The sequence below is a fragment of the Oncorhynchus gorbuscha genome, linkage group LG09 (genome assembly GCF_021184085.1).
Source record: "Oncorhynchus gorbuscha isolate QuinsamMale2020 ecotype Even-year linkage group LG09, OgorEven_v1.0, whole genome shotgun sequence".
Taxonomy (NCBI): Eukaryota; Metazoa; Chordata; class Actinopteri; order Salmoniformes; family Salmonidae; genus Oncorhynchus; species Oncorhynchus gorbuscha.
This window is the reverse complement of record NC_060181.1, coordinates 12,192,712-12,208,406: the sequence shown is the minus strand read 5'-3', so window position 1 is coordinate 12,208,406 and position 15,695 is coordinate 12,192,712. Positions and strand designations below refer to the sequence as shown.

Sequence of the window (15,695 nt, the reverse complement as noted above, 5' to 3'; positions counted from 1 at the left end):
GGAGGTCATTTATCTGGAGGTCATTTATCTGGAGTTCATTTATCTGGAGGTAATTTATCTGGAGGTCATTTATCTGGAGTTCATTTATCTGGAGTGCATTTATCTGGAGTTCATTTATCTGGAGGTCATTTATCTGGAGGTCATTTATCTGGAGGTCATTTACCTGGAGGTCATTTACCTGGAGGTCATTTATCTGGAGGTCATTTACCTGGAGGTCATTTATCTGGAGGTCATTTACCTGGAGGTCATTTATCTGGAGGTTATTTACCTGGAGGTCATTTATCTGGAGGTTATTTACCTGGAGGTTATTTATCTGGAGGTTATTTATCTGGAGGTCATTTATCTGGAGGTCATTTAGAGATCATTTATCTGGAGGTCATTTAGAGATCATTTATCTGGAGGTCATTTAGAGATAATTTATCTGGAGATCATTTATCTGGAGGTTATTTACCTGGAGGTCATTTATTTGGAGGTTATTTAGAGATAATTTATCTGGAGGTCATTTATCTGGAGGTTATTTACCTGGAGATCATTTATCTGGAGGTTATTTACCTGGAGGTCATTTATCTGGAGGTCATTTACCTGGAGGTTATTTACCTGGAGGTCATTTATCTGGAGGTTATTTACCTGGAGGTCATTTATCTGGAGGTCATTTAGAGATCATTTATCTGGAGGTCATTTAGAGATCATTTATCTGGAGATCATTTATCTGGAGGTTATTTACCTGGAGGTCATTTATCTGGAGGTTATTTACCTGGAGGTTATTTACCTGGAGGTTATTTACCTGGAGGTCATTTATCTGGAGGTTATTTACCTGGAGGTCATTTATCTGGAGGTTATTTACCTGGAGGTCATTTATCTGGAGGTTATTTACCTGGAGGTCATTTATCTGGAGGTCATTTATCTGGAGGTCATTTACCTGGAGGTCATTTATCTGGAGGTCATTTATCTGGAGTTCATTTATCTGGAGGTAATTTATCTGGAGGTCATTTATCTGGAGTTCATTTATCTGGAGTGCATTTATCTGGAGTTCATTTATCTGGAGGTCATTTATCTGGAGGTCATTTATCTGGAGGTCATTTACCTGGAGGTCATTTACCTGGAGGTCATTTATCTGGAGGTCATTTACCTGGAGGTCATTTATCTGGAGGTCATTTACCTGGAGGTCATTTATCTGGAGGTTATTTACCTGGAGGTCATTTATCTGGAGGTTATTTACCTGGAGGTCATTTATCTGGAGGTTATTTACCTGGAGGTCATTTATCTGGAGGTCATTTATCTGGAGGTTATTTACCTGGAGGTCATTTACCTGGAGGTCATTTATCTGGAGGTTATTTATCTGGAGGTCATTTACCTGGAGGTCATTTATCTGGAGGTTATTTATCTGGAGGTCATTTACCTGGAGGTCATTTATCTGGAGGTTATTTATCTGGAGGTCATTTACCTGGAGGTCATTTATCTGAAGGTTATTTATCTGGATGTTATTTGCCTGGAGGTCATTTATCTGGAGGTTATTTATCTGGAGGTCATTTACCTGGAGGTCATTTATCTGGAGGTTATTTACCTGGAGGTTATTTATCTGGAGGTTATTTATCTGGAGGTCATTTATCTGGAGGTCATTTATCTGGAGGTCATTTACCTGGAGGTCATTTATCTGGAGGTTATTTATCTGGAGGTCATTTACCTGGAGGTCATTTATCTGGAGGTTATTTACCTGGAGGTTATTTATCTGGAGGTCATTTATCTGGAGGTCATTTATCTGGAGGTCATTTATCTGGAGGTCATTTACCTGGAACATTTTAGATCAGGAGTTAAATCCAAATCGAAACTGTAGAAATGATAATGAACCGGCATTCATACAGTTTATTGACTGTCCAGCTCGATGAGTTTGACACCCAGGTCTTAGATAGGTAACTTATAGTTAGTTATAAGCAGTGGTGTAGCACTCACACATGTCTTGATTGGAGTCTGATTATGTCTGATATGACATCACTCACACATGTCTTGATTAGAGTCTGATTATGTCTGATATGGCATCACTCACACATGTCTTGATTAGAGTCTGATTATGTCTGATATGACATCACTCACACATACCTTATAAGAGGCTGATGGTGTCTGATATGACATCACTCAGCATGGCTAAGTGTTTCATTTCACATTCCTCAACTGTTACACACTTACTACCTGTCTACACTTACTACCTGTCTACACTTACTACCTGTCTACAGTTACTACCTGTCTACACTTACTACCTGTCTACAGTTACTACCTGTCTACACTTACTACCTGTCTACAGTTACTACCTGTCTACACTTACTACCTGTCTACACTTACTACCTGTCTACACTTACTACCTGTCTACACTTACTACCTGTCTATACTTACTACCTGTCTACACTGCCTCTCTGTGTGTGTGTGTGTGTGTGTGTGTGTGTGTGTGTGTGTGTGTGTGTGTGTGTGTGTGTGTGTGTGTGTGTGTGTGTGTGTGTGTGTGTGTGTGTGTGTGTGTGTGTGTGTGTGTGTGTGTGTGTGTGTGTGTGTCTCTGTGTGTGTCTCTGTGTGTGTCTCTATGTGTGTCTCTGTGTGTGTCTCTATGCGTGGCTGTGTGTGTGTCTCTGTGTGGCTGTGTGTGTGTCCCTGTGTGGCTGTGTGTGTGTGTGTGTGTGTGTGTGTGTGTGTGTGTGTGTGTGTGTGTGTGTGTGTGTGTGTGTGTGTGTGTGTGTGTGTGTGTGTGTGTGTGTGTGTGTGTGTGTGTGTGTGTGTGTGTGTGTGTGTGTGTCTGTCTGTGTTTGTCTCTGTGTGTGTGTTTGTGTGTCTGTGTGTGTGTCTGTGTGTGTGTGTGTGTCTGTGTTTGTCTCTGTGTGTGTGTTTGTGTGTGTGTGTGTCTGTGTTTGTCTCTGTGTGTGTGTTTGTGTGTGTGTGTCTGTGTTTGTCTCTGTGTGTGTGTGTGTGTGTGTGTGTGTGTGTGTGTGTGTGTGTGTGTGTGTGTGTGTGTGTGTGTGTGTGTGTGTGTGTGTGTGTGTGTGTGTGTGTGTGTGTGTGTGTGTGTGTGTGTGTGTGTGTGTGTGTCTCTGTGTGTGTGTTTGTTTGTGTGTGTGTGTCTGTGTCTGTGTTTGTCTCTGTGTGTGTGTGTTTGTTTGTGTGTGTGTGTGTGTCTGTGTTTGTCTCTGTGTGTGTGTTTGTGTGTGTGTGTGTGTGTGTGTGTGTGTGTGTGTGTGTGTGTGTGTGTGTGTGTGTGTGTGTGTGTGTGTGTGTGTGTGTGTGTGTGTGTGTGTGTGTGTGTGTGTGTGTGTGTGTGTGTGTGTGTTTGTCTCAGTGTGTGTGTGTGTGTGGCAGTTAATTTGCTTAATGTTTCTCTCAACCATCATTCAGCGTATGTCAGTATCATTCAACTCATTTTATATTTCATCCCTGCTCATATCTGTATTGTGATAGGTGCCTGGTTCTTGGAAAGGATGTGCAAACCACACACTCTATACACACACACACACAAAGAGGTCGGTATAGGAACAGGAAGAGAACAGAGAGTACTTCCTGTAGCTGTTCCATGAGGCCCTCCTTTCCTTTTTGGCCGGACTTTACATCAGTGTTTCACAATGAGTCTCTGTGTCTGAGTGTGTATGTGTCAGATCAGGGTGTTGTGGACAGGGATAACCCTAACCCTAAACCTTAACCCTAACATTAACCCTTAATCCTTAACCCTAACCCTAAACCTTAACCATTTGGAGTCAATGCCTAACCTTAACCACGTGGAGTCAATGCCTAACCTTAACCACGTAGAGTCAATGCCTAACCTTAACCACGTAGAGTCAATGCCTAACCTTAACCACGTGGAGTAAATGCCTAACCTTAACCACTTGGAGTAAATGCCTAACCTTAACCACCTCGAAATGTAATGTTTGCAACAACTTCAACATTTTACGTTTGAGAAACATGGATGAACATGTAATTATGACGTGAGAGCTGGTTGGACTGTATATATGTATAGCTAGTTGGACTGTATATATGTGTATAGCTGGTAGGACTGTATATATGTATAGCTGGTTGGACTGTATATATGTGTATAGCTGGTAGGACTGTATATATGTGTATACAGCTGGTTGGACTGTATATATGTGTATACAGCTGGTAGGACTGTATATATGTATAGCTGGTTGGACTGTATATATGTATAGCTGGTTGGACTGTATATATGTGTATACAGCTGGTAGGACTGTATATATGTGTATACAGCTGGCAGGACTGTATATATGTGTATACAGCTGGTTGGACTGTATATATGTGTATACAGCTTGTAGGACTGTATATATGTGTATACAGCTGGTTGGACTGTATATATGTGTATACAGCTGGCAGGACTGTATATATGTGTATACAGCTGGTAGGACTGTATATATGTGTATACAGCTGGTAGGACTGTATATATGTGTATACAGCTGGCAGGACTGTATATATGTGTATACAGCTGGTAGGACTGTATATATATATATGTATAGCTGGTAGGACTGTATATATGTATAGCTGGTTGGACTGTATATATGTGTATACAGCTGGTTGGACTGTATATATGTATAGCTGGTAGGACTGTATATATGTATAGCTGGTTGGACTGTATATATGTATAGCTGGTTGGACTGTATATATGTGTATAGCTGGTTGGACTGTATATATGTGTATAGCTGGTTGGACTGTATATATGTATAGCTGGTTGGACTGTATATATGTATAGCTGGTTGGACTGTATATATGTGTATACAGCTGGTAGGACTGTATATATGTATAGCTGGTTGGACTGTATATATGTATAGCTGGTTGGACTGTATATATGTATAGCTGGTTGGACTGTATATATGTGTATAGCTGGTTGGACTGTATATATGTGTATAGCTGGTAGGACTGTATATATGTGTATACAGCTGGTTGGACTGTATATATGTATAGCTGGTAGGACTGTATATATGTATAGCTGGTTGGACTGTATATATGTATAGCTGGTTGGACTGTATATATGTGTATAGCTGGTTGGACTGTATATATGTATAGCTGGTTGGACTGTATATATGTGTATAGCTGGTTGGACTGTATATATGTGTATAGCTGGTTGGACTGTATATATGTATAGCTGGTTGGACTGTATATATGTATAGCTGGTTGGACTGTATATATGTGTATAGCTGGTTGGACTGTATATATGTATAGCTGGTTGGACTGTATATATGTATAGCTGGTTGGACTGTATATATGTATAGCTGGTTGGACTGTATATATGTGTATACAGCTGGCAGGACTGTATATATGTATAGCTGGTTGGACTGTATATATGTATAGCTGGTTGGACTGTATATATGTGTATACAGCTGGTAGGACTGTATATATGTATAGCTGGTTGGACTGTATATATGTATAGCTGGTTGGACTGTATATATGTATAGCTGGTTGGACTGTATATATGTGTATACAGCTGGCAGGACTGTATATATGTGTATACAGCTGGTTGGACTGTATATATGTATAGCTGGTTGGACTGTATATATGTATAGCTGGTTGGACTGTATATATGTGTATACAGCTGGTTGGACTGTATATATGTATAGCTGGTTGGACTGTATATATGTGTATACAGCTGGCAGGACTGTATATATGTATAGCTGGTTGGACTGTATATATGTGTATACAGCTGGCAGGACTGTATATATGTGTATACAGCTGGCAGGACTGTATATATGTGTATACAGCTGGTTGGACTGTATATATGTGTATACAGCTGGCAGGACTGTATATATGTGTATACAGCTGGTAGGACTGTATATATGTATATACAGCTGGTTGGACTGTATATATGTGTATACAGCTGGTAGGACTGTATATATGTATAGCTGGTTGGACTGTATATATATGTATAGCTGGTTGGACTGTATATATATATGTATAGATGGTTGGACTGTATATATGTATAGCTGGTTGGACTGTATATATGTGTATACAGCTGGTAGGACTGTATATATGTGTATACAGCTGGTAGGACTGTATATATGTATAGCTGGTTGGACTGTATATATGTGTATACAGCTGGTAGGACTGTATATATGTGTATACAGCTGGTAGGACTGTATATATGTATAGCTGGTTGGACTGTATATATAATAAATAATAATATGCCATTTAGCAGACGCTTTTATCCAAAGCGACTTACAGTCATGTGTGCATACATTCTACGTATGGGTGGTCCCGGGAATCGAACCCACTACCCTGGCGTTACAAGCGCCATGCTCTACCAACTGAGCTACAGAAGGACCACCCATACGTATATGTATAGCTGGTTGGACTGTATATATGTGTATACAGCTGGTAGGACTGTATATGTGTGATTCCCATTCCTTTCCTTTTCTCTCTGCCTTTATGTCACCCAGTCTTCTGTTGGAACTAATGTGAAAGTCTCTAAAATACAACATTCTGACCATTCCTTTCTTTTCAGTCCAAGACATTTTAAAACTCTGTTTTTCTATTTCGTCCCGAGCAGACTTTCTCACACTAAATAGATGTTGTCTTGTGGGGCAGTCACTCTCCAGAGAGTGTGTGTGTGTGTGTGTGTGTGTGTGTGTGTGTGTGTGTGTGTGTGTGTGTGTGTGTGTGTGTGTGTGTGTGTGTGTGTGTGTGTGTGTGTGTGTGTGTGTGTGTGTGTGTGTGTGTGTGTGTGTGTGTGTGTGTGTGTGTGTTTTTGGTGTGTGTGTGTTGTTTTTGGAGTGTGTGTGTGTGTGGGTTGTTTTTGGAGTGCATGTAAAGGATAGTGTGTGATGTTTTTTGGAGAGAGTGTGTTTGTGTTGCCGTTAGATAAACTGTTTGTTATCAGGAACATTTTTCCCAGAGTCCTCTAGGGTACTGTTTGGTGAAATTAGGTGTTTTCATAAAGTTGCATAACATCACATCTGATCTGGACCACCACACACACACACACACACACACACACACACACACACACACACACACACACACACACACACACACACACACACACACACACACACACACACACACACACACACACACACACACACACACAGTCACACACAGGCACACACACACACACACACACAGTCACACAGTCACACACACTGCTCTGGCCAATGAGCACTGGGTCCGGATTGAAGCCCTGTAGAGGTAACTTAGATAAGTAGTCAAATTAATACTATAACCATTCTGTCTGTGTCTTAACTGGTAGACCAAGGAGAGGGCAGGCTACGGCTGGGGAGAGAGGAGAGGCTACGGCTGGGGAGAGAGGACAGGAGAGAGGACAGGCTACGGCTGGGGAGAGAGAGGACAGGCTACGGCTGGGAGGAGAGAGGGCAGGCTACGGCTGGGAGGAGAAAGGACAGGAGAGAGGGCAGGCTACGGCTGGGGAGAGAGGACAGGCTACGGCTGGGAGGAGAGAGGACAGGAGAGAGGACAGGCTACGGCTGGGAGGATAGAGGACAGGCTATGGCTGGGAGGAGAGGGGACAGGCTACGGTTGGGAGGAGAGAGGACAGGGGAGAGAGGGCAGGGGAGAGAGGACAGGCTATGACTGGGAGGAGAGAGGACAGGCTAGGGCTGGGGGAGAGAGGACAGGAGAGGTCTATGAGGAGAGAGGACAGGAGAGGTCTATGAGGAGAGAGGACAGGAGAGGTCTATGAGGAGAGAGGACATGAGAGGTCTATGAGGAGAGAGGACAGGAGAGGTCTATGAGGAGAGAGGACAGGAGAGGTCTTTGAGGAGAGAGGACAGGAGAGGTCTATGAGGAGGGAGGACAGGGGAGGGCTATGAGGAGAGAGGACAGGAGAGGTCTATGAGGAGAGAGGACAGGAGAGGTCTTTGAGGAGAGAGGACAGGAGAGGTCTATGAGGAGAGAGGACAGGGGAGGGCTATGAGGAGAGAGGACAGGGGAGGGCTATGAGGAGAGAGGACAGGAGAGGTCTTTGAGGCGAGAGGACAGGAGAGGTGTATGAGGAGAGAGGACAGGAGAGGTCTATGAGGAGAGAGGACAGGGGAGGTCTATGAGGAGAGAGGACAGGAGAGGTCTATGAGGAGAGAGGACAGGAGAGGTCTTTGAGGAGAGAGGACATGAGAGGTCTATGAGGAGAGAGGACAGGAGAGGTGTATGAGGAGAGAGGACAGGAGAGGTCTATGAGGAGAGAGGACAGGAGAGGTCTATGAGGAGAGAGGACAGGAGAGGTCTATGAGGAGAGAGGACAGGAGAGGTCTATGAGGAGAGAGGACAGGGGAGGGCTATGAGGAGAGAGGACAGGGGATGGCTGGGGGGAGAGAGAATAGGAAGGATAACACCTGGTGAGAGGATCAGATGACATCATCATCTGCCGAGCACCTGGTAAGGGGGCCATTAACACATGAGTCATGAGAAACCACACACACGGTCTGTGTGTATTGAGTAGTTTTGGTCCTTCTGTGACAGGTGTGTGTGTGTGTGTGTGTGTGTGTGTGTGTGTGTGTGTGTGTGTGTGTGTGTGTGTGTGTGTGTGTGTGTGTGTGTGTGTGTGTGTGTGTGTGTGTGTGTGTGTGTGTGTGTGTGTGTGTGTGTGTGTGTGTGTGTGTGTGTGTGTGTGTGTCCTTGCTCCAGGCCTTGCAGCAGCAACATCTGTTTGATAAAGGCCCTATACTACTATGCTATACTGCTAAACTATACCACCATACTATACCACTATACTACACCACTAAACTATGGTACTATACCACTATACTATACTGCTAAACTGTACCGCAAAGCTATACTTCTATACTATACTACTACACTATACTAATATACTATACTACTACACTATACTAATATACTATACTACTACACCATACTACTATACTATGCTGTCACGCTATACTATTATACTACTAAACTATACCACTATACTATTCCACTGTACTATACTCCTATACTACACCGCTATGCTATACCAGTATACCGCTGAACTATACCATACTACTAAACTATACCACTATACTATGCTACTATATTATACTGATGTACTATACTACTATACTATACTACTATGCTATACCACCATACTACTAAACTATACCACTATACTATGCTACTATATTATACTGATGTACTATACTACTATACTATACTGCTATGCTATACCAGTATACCGATGAACTATACCATACTATTAAACTATACCACTATACTATGCTACTATATTATACTGATGTACTATACTACTATACTATACTGCTATGCTATACCAGTATACCACCGAACTATACCATACTACTAAACTATACTACTATACTATGCTACTATATTATACTGATGTACTATACTACTATACTACACCGCTATGCTATACCAGTATACCGCTGAACTATACCATACTACTAAACTATACCACTATACTATGCTACTATATTATACTGATGTACTATACTACTATACTATACTGCTATGCTATACCACCATACTACTAAACTATACCACTATACTATGCTACTATATTATACTGATGTACTATACTACTATACTATACTGCTATGCTATACCAGTATACCGCCGAACTATACCATACTACTAAACTATACTACTATACTATGCTACTATATTATACTGATGTACTATACTACTATACTATACTGCTATGCTATACCAGTATACCGCTGAACTATACCATACTACTAAACTATACTACTATACTATGCTACTATATTATACTGATGTACTATACTACTATACTGTACTGTTATTCTATCCTTCTATACTGCTAAACTACACTATTATACTGTGCTACTGTACTATACTATTATGCTATACTGCTATGCTACGAAACTATACCACACTACTAAACTACACTACTATACTATGCTACTATACCATACTACTATACCGCTAAACTACATTACTTTACTACAATACTACTATGCTGTACTACTAAACTACACTACTTTACTACTATACTACTATGCTGTACTACTAAACTACACTACTTTCCTACTATACTACTATGCTGTACTACTAAACTACACTACTTTACTACTATACTACTATGCTGTACTACTAAACTACACTACTTTACCACTATACCACTATGCTATACTACTATACTACTATGCTGTACTACTATACTACACTACTATGCTATACCACTATGCTATTCTACTATACTACTATGTTATACTACTACACTATACTATAGTCTCTTCACAATCCCCAAGTCCAGAACAGACTATGGGAGACGCACAGTACTACATAGAGCCATGACTACATTGAACTCTATTCCACAGTACTACATAGAGCCATGACTACATGGAACTCTATTCCACAGTACTACATAGAGCCATGACTACATGGAACTCTATTCCACAGTACTACATAGAGCCATGACTACCTGAAACTCTATTCCACAGTACTACATAGAGCCATGACTACATGGAACTCTATTCCACAGTACTACATAGAGCCATGACTACATGGAACTCTATTCCACAGTACTACATAGAGCCATGACTACATGGAACTCTATTCCACAGTACTACATAGAGCCATGACTACATGGAACTCTATTCCACAGTACTACATAGAGCCATGACTACATGGAACTCTATTCCACAGTACTACACTCTATATAATACCAATGGACCATTCTGTCTATACTCTATACAATATCAATGGACCATTCTGTCTATACTCTATATAATACCAATGGACCATTTTGTCTATACTCTATACAATATCAATGGACCATTCTGTCTATACTCTATATAATATCAATGGACCATTCTGTCTATACTCTATACAATATCAATGGACCATTCTGTCTATACTCTATATAATACCAATGGACCATTTTGTCTATACTCTATACAATATCAATGGACCATTCTGTCTATACTCTATATAATATCAATGGACCATTCTGTCTATACTCTATATAATACCAATGGACCATTCTGTCTATACTCTATACAATATCAATGGACCATTCTGTCTATACTCTATACAATACTAATGGACCATTCTGTCTATACTCTATACAATACCAATGGACCATTTTGTCTATACTCTATACAATATCAATGGACCATTCTGTCTATACTCTATATAATATCAATGGACCATTCTGTCTATACTCTATACAATATCAATGGACCATTCTGTCTATACTCTATATAATACCAATGGACCATTCTGTCTATACTCTATACAATACTAATGGACCATTCTGTCTATACTCTATACAATACCAATGGACCATTCTTATCACGTCTGTCTCTATACCTCTCTCAGGGAGAGGTGGTAGGGAGGGTGTGTCTTAAGGAAAGGGGGCGGGATGTCCTTGTGCTACAGAGAGTGCCATCATCAGTGACATCATCACCTAATCCCGCCTCATCGCCATCAGGGGGAGGAGCAAGAGAAGAAGATGGAGAGAAGAGGTCAGTATCCTACTTCTCTTTCGCTCCGTCACTCTCAACCTGTCAACCTGTCTCTGTCACTCTCAACCTGTCAACCTGTCTCTGTCACTCTCAACCTGTCAACCTGTCTCTGTCACTCTCAACCTGTCAACCTGTCTCTGTCACTCTCAACCTGTCAACCTGTCTCTGTCACTCTCAACCTGTCAACCTGTCTCCGTCACTCTCAACCTGTCAACCTGTCTCTGTCACTCTCAACCTGTCAACCTGTCTCTGTCACTCTCAACCTGTCAACCTGTCTCTGTCACTCTCAACCTGTCAACCTGTCTCTGTCACTCTCAACCTGTCAACCTGTCTCTGTCACTCTCAACCTGTCAACCTGTCTCCGTCACTCTCAACCTGTCAACCTGTCTCTGTCACTCTCAACCTGTCAACCTGTCTCTGTCACTCTCAACCTGTCAACCTGTCTCTGTCACTCTCAACCTGTCTCTGTCACTCTCAACCTGTCAACCTGTCTCTGTCACTCTCAACCTGTCAACCTGTCTCTGTCACTCTCAACCTGTCAACCTGTCTCCGTCACTCTCAACCTGTCAGCCTGTCTCCGTCACTCTCAACCTGTCAACCTGTCTCTGTCACTCTCAACCTGTCAACCTGTCTCTGTCACTCTCAACCTGTCAACCTGTCTCTGTCACTCTCAACCTGTCTCTGTCACTCTCAACCTGTCAACCTGTATCTGTCACTCTCAACCTGTCTCTGTCACTCTCAACCTGTCTCTGTCACTCTCAACCTGTCAACCTGTCTCTGTCAATCTCAACCTGTCTCCATCACTCTCAACCTGTCAACCTGTCTCTGTCACTCTCAACCTGTCTCTGTCACTCTCAACCTGTCTCTGTCACTCTCAACCTGTCTCTGTCACTCTCAACCTGTCTCTGTCACTCTCAACCTGTCTCTGTCACTCTCAACCTGTCAACCTGTCTCTGTCAATCTCAACCTGTCTTTGTCACTCTCAACCTGTCAACCTGTCTCTGTCACTCTCAACCTGTCTCTGTCACGCTCAACCTGTCTCTGTCACTCTCAACCTGTCTCTGTCACTCTCAACCTGTCTCTGTCACTCTCAACCTGTCAACCTGTCAACCTGTCTCTGTCACTCTCAACCTGTCTCTGTCACTCTCAGCCTGTCAACCTGTCTCTGTCACTCTCAACCTGTCTCTGTCACTCTCAACCTGTCAACCTGTCTCTGTCACTCTCAACCTGTCAATCTGTCTCTGTCACTCTCAACCTGTCTCTGTCACTCTCAACCTGTCAACCTGCCTCTGTCACTCTCAACCTGTCAACCTGCCTCTGTCACTCTCAACCTGTCTCTGTCAATCTCAACCTGTCAACCTGTCTCCGTCACTCTCAACCTGTCTCTGTCAATCTCAACCTGCCTCTGTCACTCTCAACCTGTCAACCTGTCTCTGTCAATCTCAACCTGCCTCTGTCACTCTCAACCTGTCAACCTGTCTCCGTCACTCTCAACCTGTCTCTGTCAATCTCAACCTGTCAACCTGTCTCTGTCAATCTCAACCTGTCAACCTGTCTCTGTCACTCTCAACCTGTCAACCTGTCTCTGTCAATCTCAACCTGTCAACCTGTCTCTGTCACTCTCAACCTGTCTCTGTCACTCTCAACCTGTCTCTGTCACTCTCAACCTGTCAACCTGTCTCTGTCACTCTCAACCTGTCAACCTGTCTCCGTCACTCTCAACCTGTCTCTGTCACTCCTCAACCTGTCTCTGTCACTCTCAAACTGAGACAGAGGCAGAGAGACAGGAGAGAGAGAGAGAGAGAGAGAGAGAGAGAGAGAGAGAGAGAGAGAGAGAGAGAGAGAGAGAGAGAGAGAGAGAAAAAACAGGGAGAGAGCGAGAGTGTGAGACAGAGAGCGAGAGACAGCGTGTGAGTGAGAGACAGGGAGAGAGAGAGACAGAGACGGAGAGAGCAACAGAGAGAGAGACAGAGACAGGGAGAGAGCGGGCGAGAGAGACAGAGACAGAGAAAGAGATAATAGTTTTCTTGTCTTCAAGGGAGAAAGCAAGACTGTTTGCTGCCTAGAGGGTGTGTTTGTGCTTTATAAAGGGAGTGTGTGTGTGTATGTATATGTGTGTGTGTGGGGGGGGGGGCTGTGGGAGTGCCTCTGGTGTTAGGCAGGGAGAGGGGAGGCCTCAGTACATCTCATTTTGGCAGTCAGGGGTAGCAGGACAGAGCACCCTGGCCGGGCATGTTGCGCTAGGGAGAGGGGGTCGTCTGGAGGAATTGTAATGGATCAGAGAACAGTCACACTAGTGGAAGCAGAAGATGAAGAGGCTGGTGATGATGATGACCATAGTAGTAGTAGTAGTAGTAGTAGTAGTAGTAGTAGTAGTAGTAGTAGTACTGCCCCGACCTTCAACGTCCCTTACCTGCGTTACATTGATGATGAGGATGATGAGGATGAAGATGACTGGAGTAGTCTACCTTACATTGATGAGGAAGGGGGGGGTGAGGAGGATGAAGAGGACAGGGAAGAAGGCGAGAGGAAAGGTAGCAGCTCTGAGGAATACTGCTCCTGCTGCTCCTCCTGTGTTTCTGGCAGGTGTGTGTGTGTGTGTGTGTGTGTGTGTGTGTGTGTGTGTGTGTGTGTGTGTGTGTGTGTGTGTGTGTGTGTGTGTGTGTGTGTGTGTGTGTGTGTGTGTGTGTGTGTGTGTGTGTGTGTGTGTGTGTGTGTGTGTGTGTGTGTGCGTGCGTGTGTGTAACTCTTCTCTGCGGGGGTCTGTGTGTAGGTATGTGGTGGTGTCTGGAACACCACTGAAGATTCTAGAACACCTGCTGAGTGACCTACGACTGGACGACCAGAGAGGAACGCCGGAGAGCAAAGAGTCTGGTTAGCACACACACACACACACACACACACACACACACACACACACACACACACACACACACACACACACACACACACACACACACACACACACACACACACACACACACACACACACACACACACACCCTGAAGGACTTCATTAGTGTGTTTGTAGGGTATCCACCCACTCTGTCCAGGTTCAAAACGTGCTTTCAAATCCTTATGTTATAAAATACATTTTACCAAAAAATATATGATTATTCATGTTCTGAATCGTTCAGGGGGCGTTTTCTCTACCACATCATTAACGTTATATCCAAAAAGTCCGATTTCAGAAACAAATACATCTGATATAAGGACTGAGCTGTGTTGAGTTGTTGCTTTCTCCTAAGAACTTTTGAGGATTTGACATTTTGTGGCCGTGGTCTTCAAAGTTGTTTCCGCGGGTCACAACAAGCTAAATTGCAATGACACCAAGCTGAATTAAATGTAGAAGGCTTTGAAATAACAAGCTGAATTAAATGGCTTTGAAATAAAAGCTTGGTATACATTCAGTGCTCCATTGACATTTCACAGAGATACGTTTGTTTTTGTGGTAAATCTACTGAAGAGAACAGGAATTCATATGAAAAGTTTACACTAAAATATGAAAAGTTTACACTAAAATATGAAAAGTTTACACTAAAACATGAAAAGTTTACACTAAAATATGAAAAGTTTACACTAAAACATGAAAAGTATACACTAAAATATGAAAAGTTTACACTAAAACATGAAAAGTTTACACTAAAATATGAAAAGTTTACACTAAAATATGAAAAGTGTACACTAAAATATGAAAGGTTTACACTAAAACATGAAAAGTATACACTAAAATATGAAAAGTTTACACTAAAACATGAAAAGTGTACACTAAAATATGAAAAGTTTACACTAAAATATGAAAAGTGTACACTAAAATATGAAAGGTTTACACTAAAACATGAAAAGTGTCCACTAAAATATGAAAAGTTTACACTAAAACATGAAAAGTGAAAAGTATACACTAAAACATGAAAAGTATACACTAAAACATGAAAAGTAAACACTAAAACATGAAAAGTATACACTAAAACATGAAAAGTTTACACTAAAACATGAAAAGTGAAAAGTATACACTAAAACATGAAAAGTAAACACTAAAACATGAAAAGTATACACTAAAACATGAAAAGTATACACTAAAACATGAAAAGTATACACTAAAATATGAAAAGTATACACTAAAGCATGAAATTGTTTGTTGTTTGGGGTTTTAGGCTGGGTTTCTGTACAGCACTTTGAGATATCAGCTGATGTACGAAGGGCTATATAAATAAATTTGATTTGATTTGATTTTGATTTGATTTGATTTGAAAAGTATACACTAAAACATGAAAATTC

At 42.0% G+C, this 15,695-nt stretch overlaps 1 protein-coding gene across 3 annotated transcripts in view; it reads left to right on the top strand.

Moving 5' to 3' along the window:
- Positions 1 to 15,695, top strand: part of LOC124043175 (rap guanine nucleotide exchange factor 5-like) — a 93,098-nt gene that overhangs the window by 54,185 nt on the left and 23,218 nt on the right. For all 3 annotated transcript variants that reach the window (XM_046361451.1, XM_046361452.1, XM_046361450.1), the window contains exons 10-11: positions 11,272 to 11,417; positions 14,191 to 14,291. In XM_046361451.1, coding sequence (XP_046217407.1) covers positions 11,272 to 11,417; positions 14,191 to 14,291 — 247 coding nt within the window. The remainder of the gene's footprint in view (positions 1 to 11,271; positions 11,418 to 14,190; positions 14,292 to 15,695) is intronic.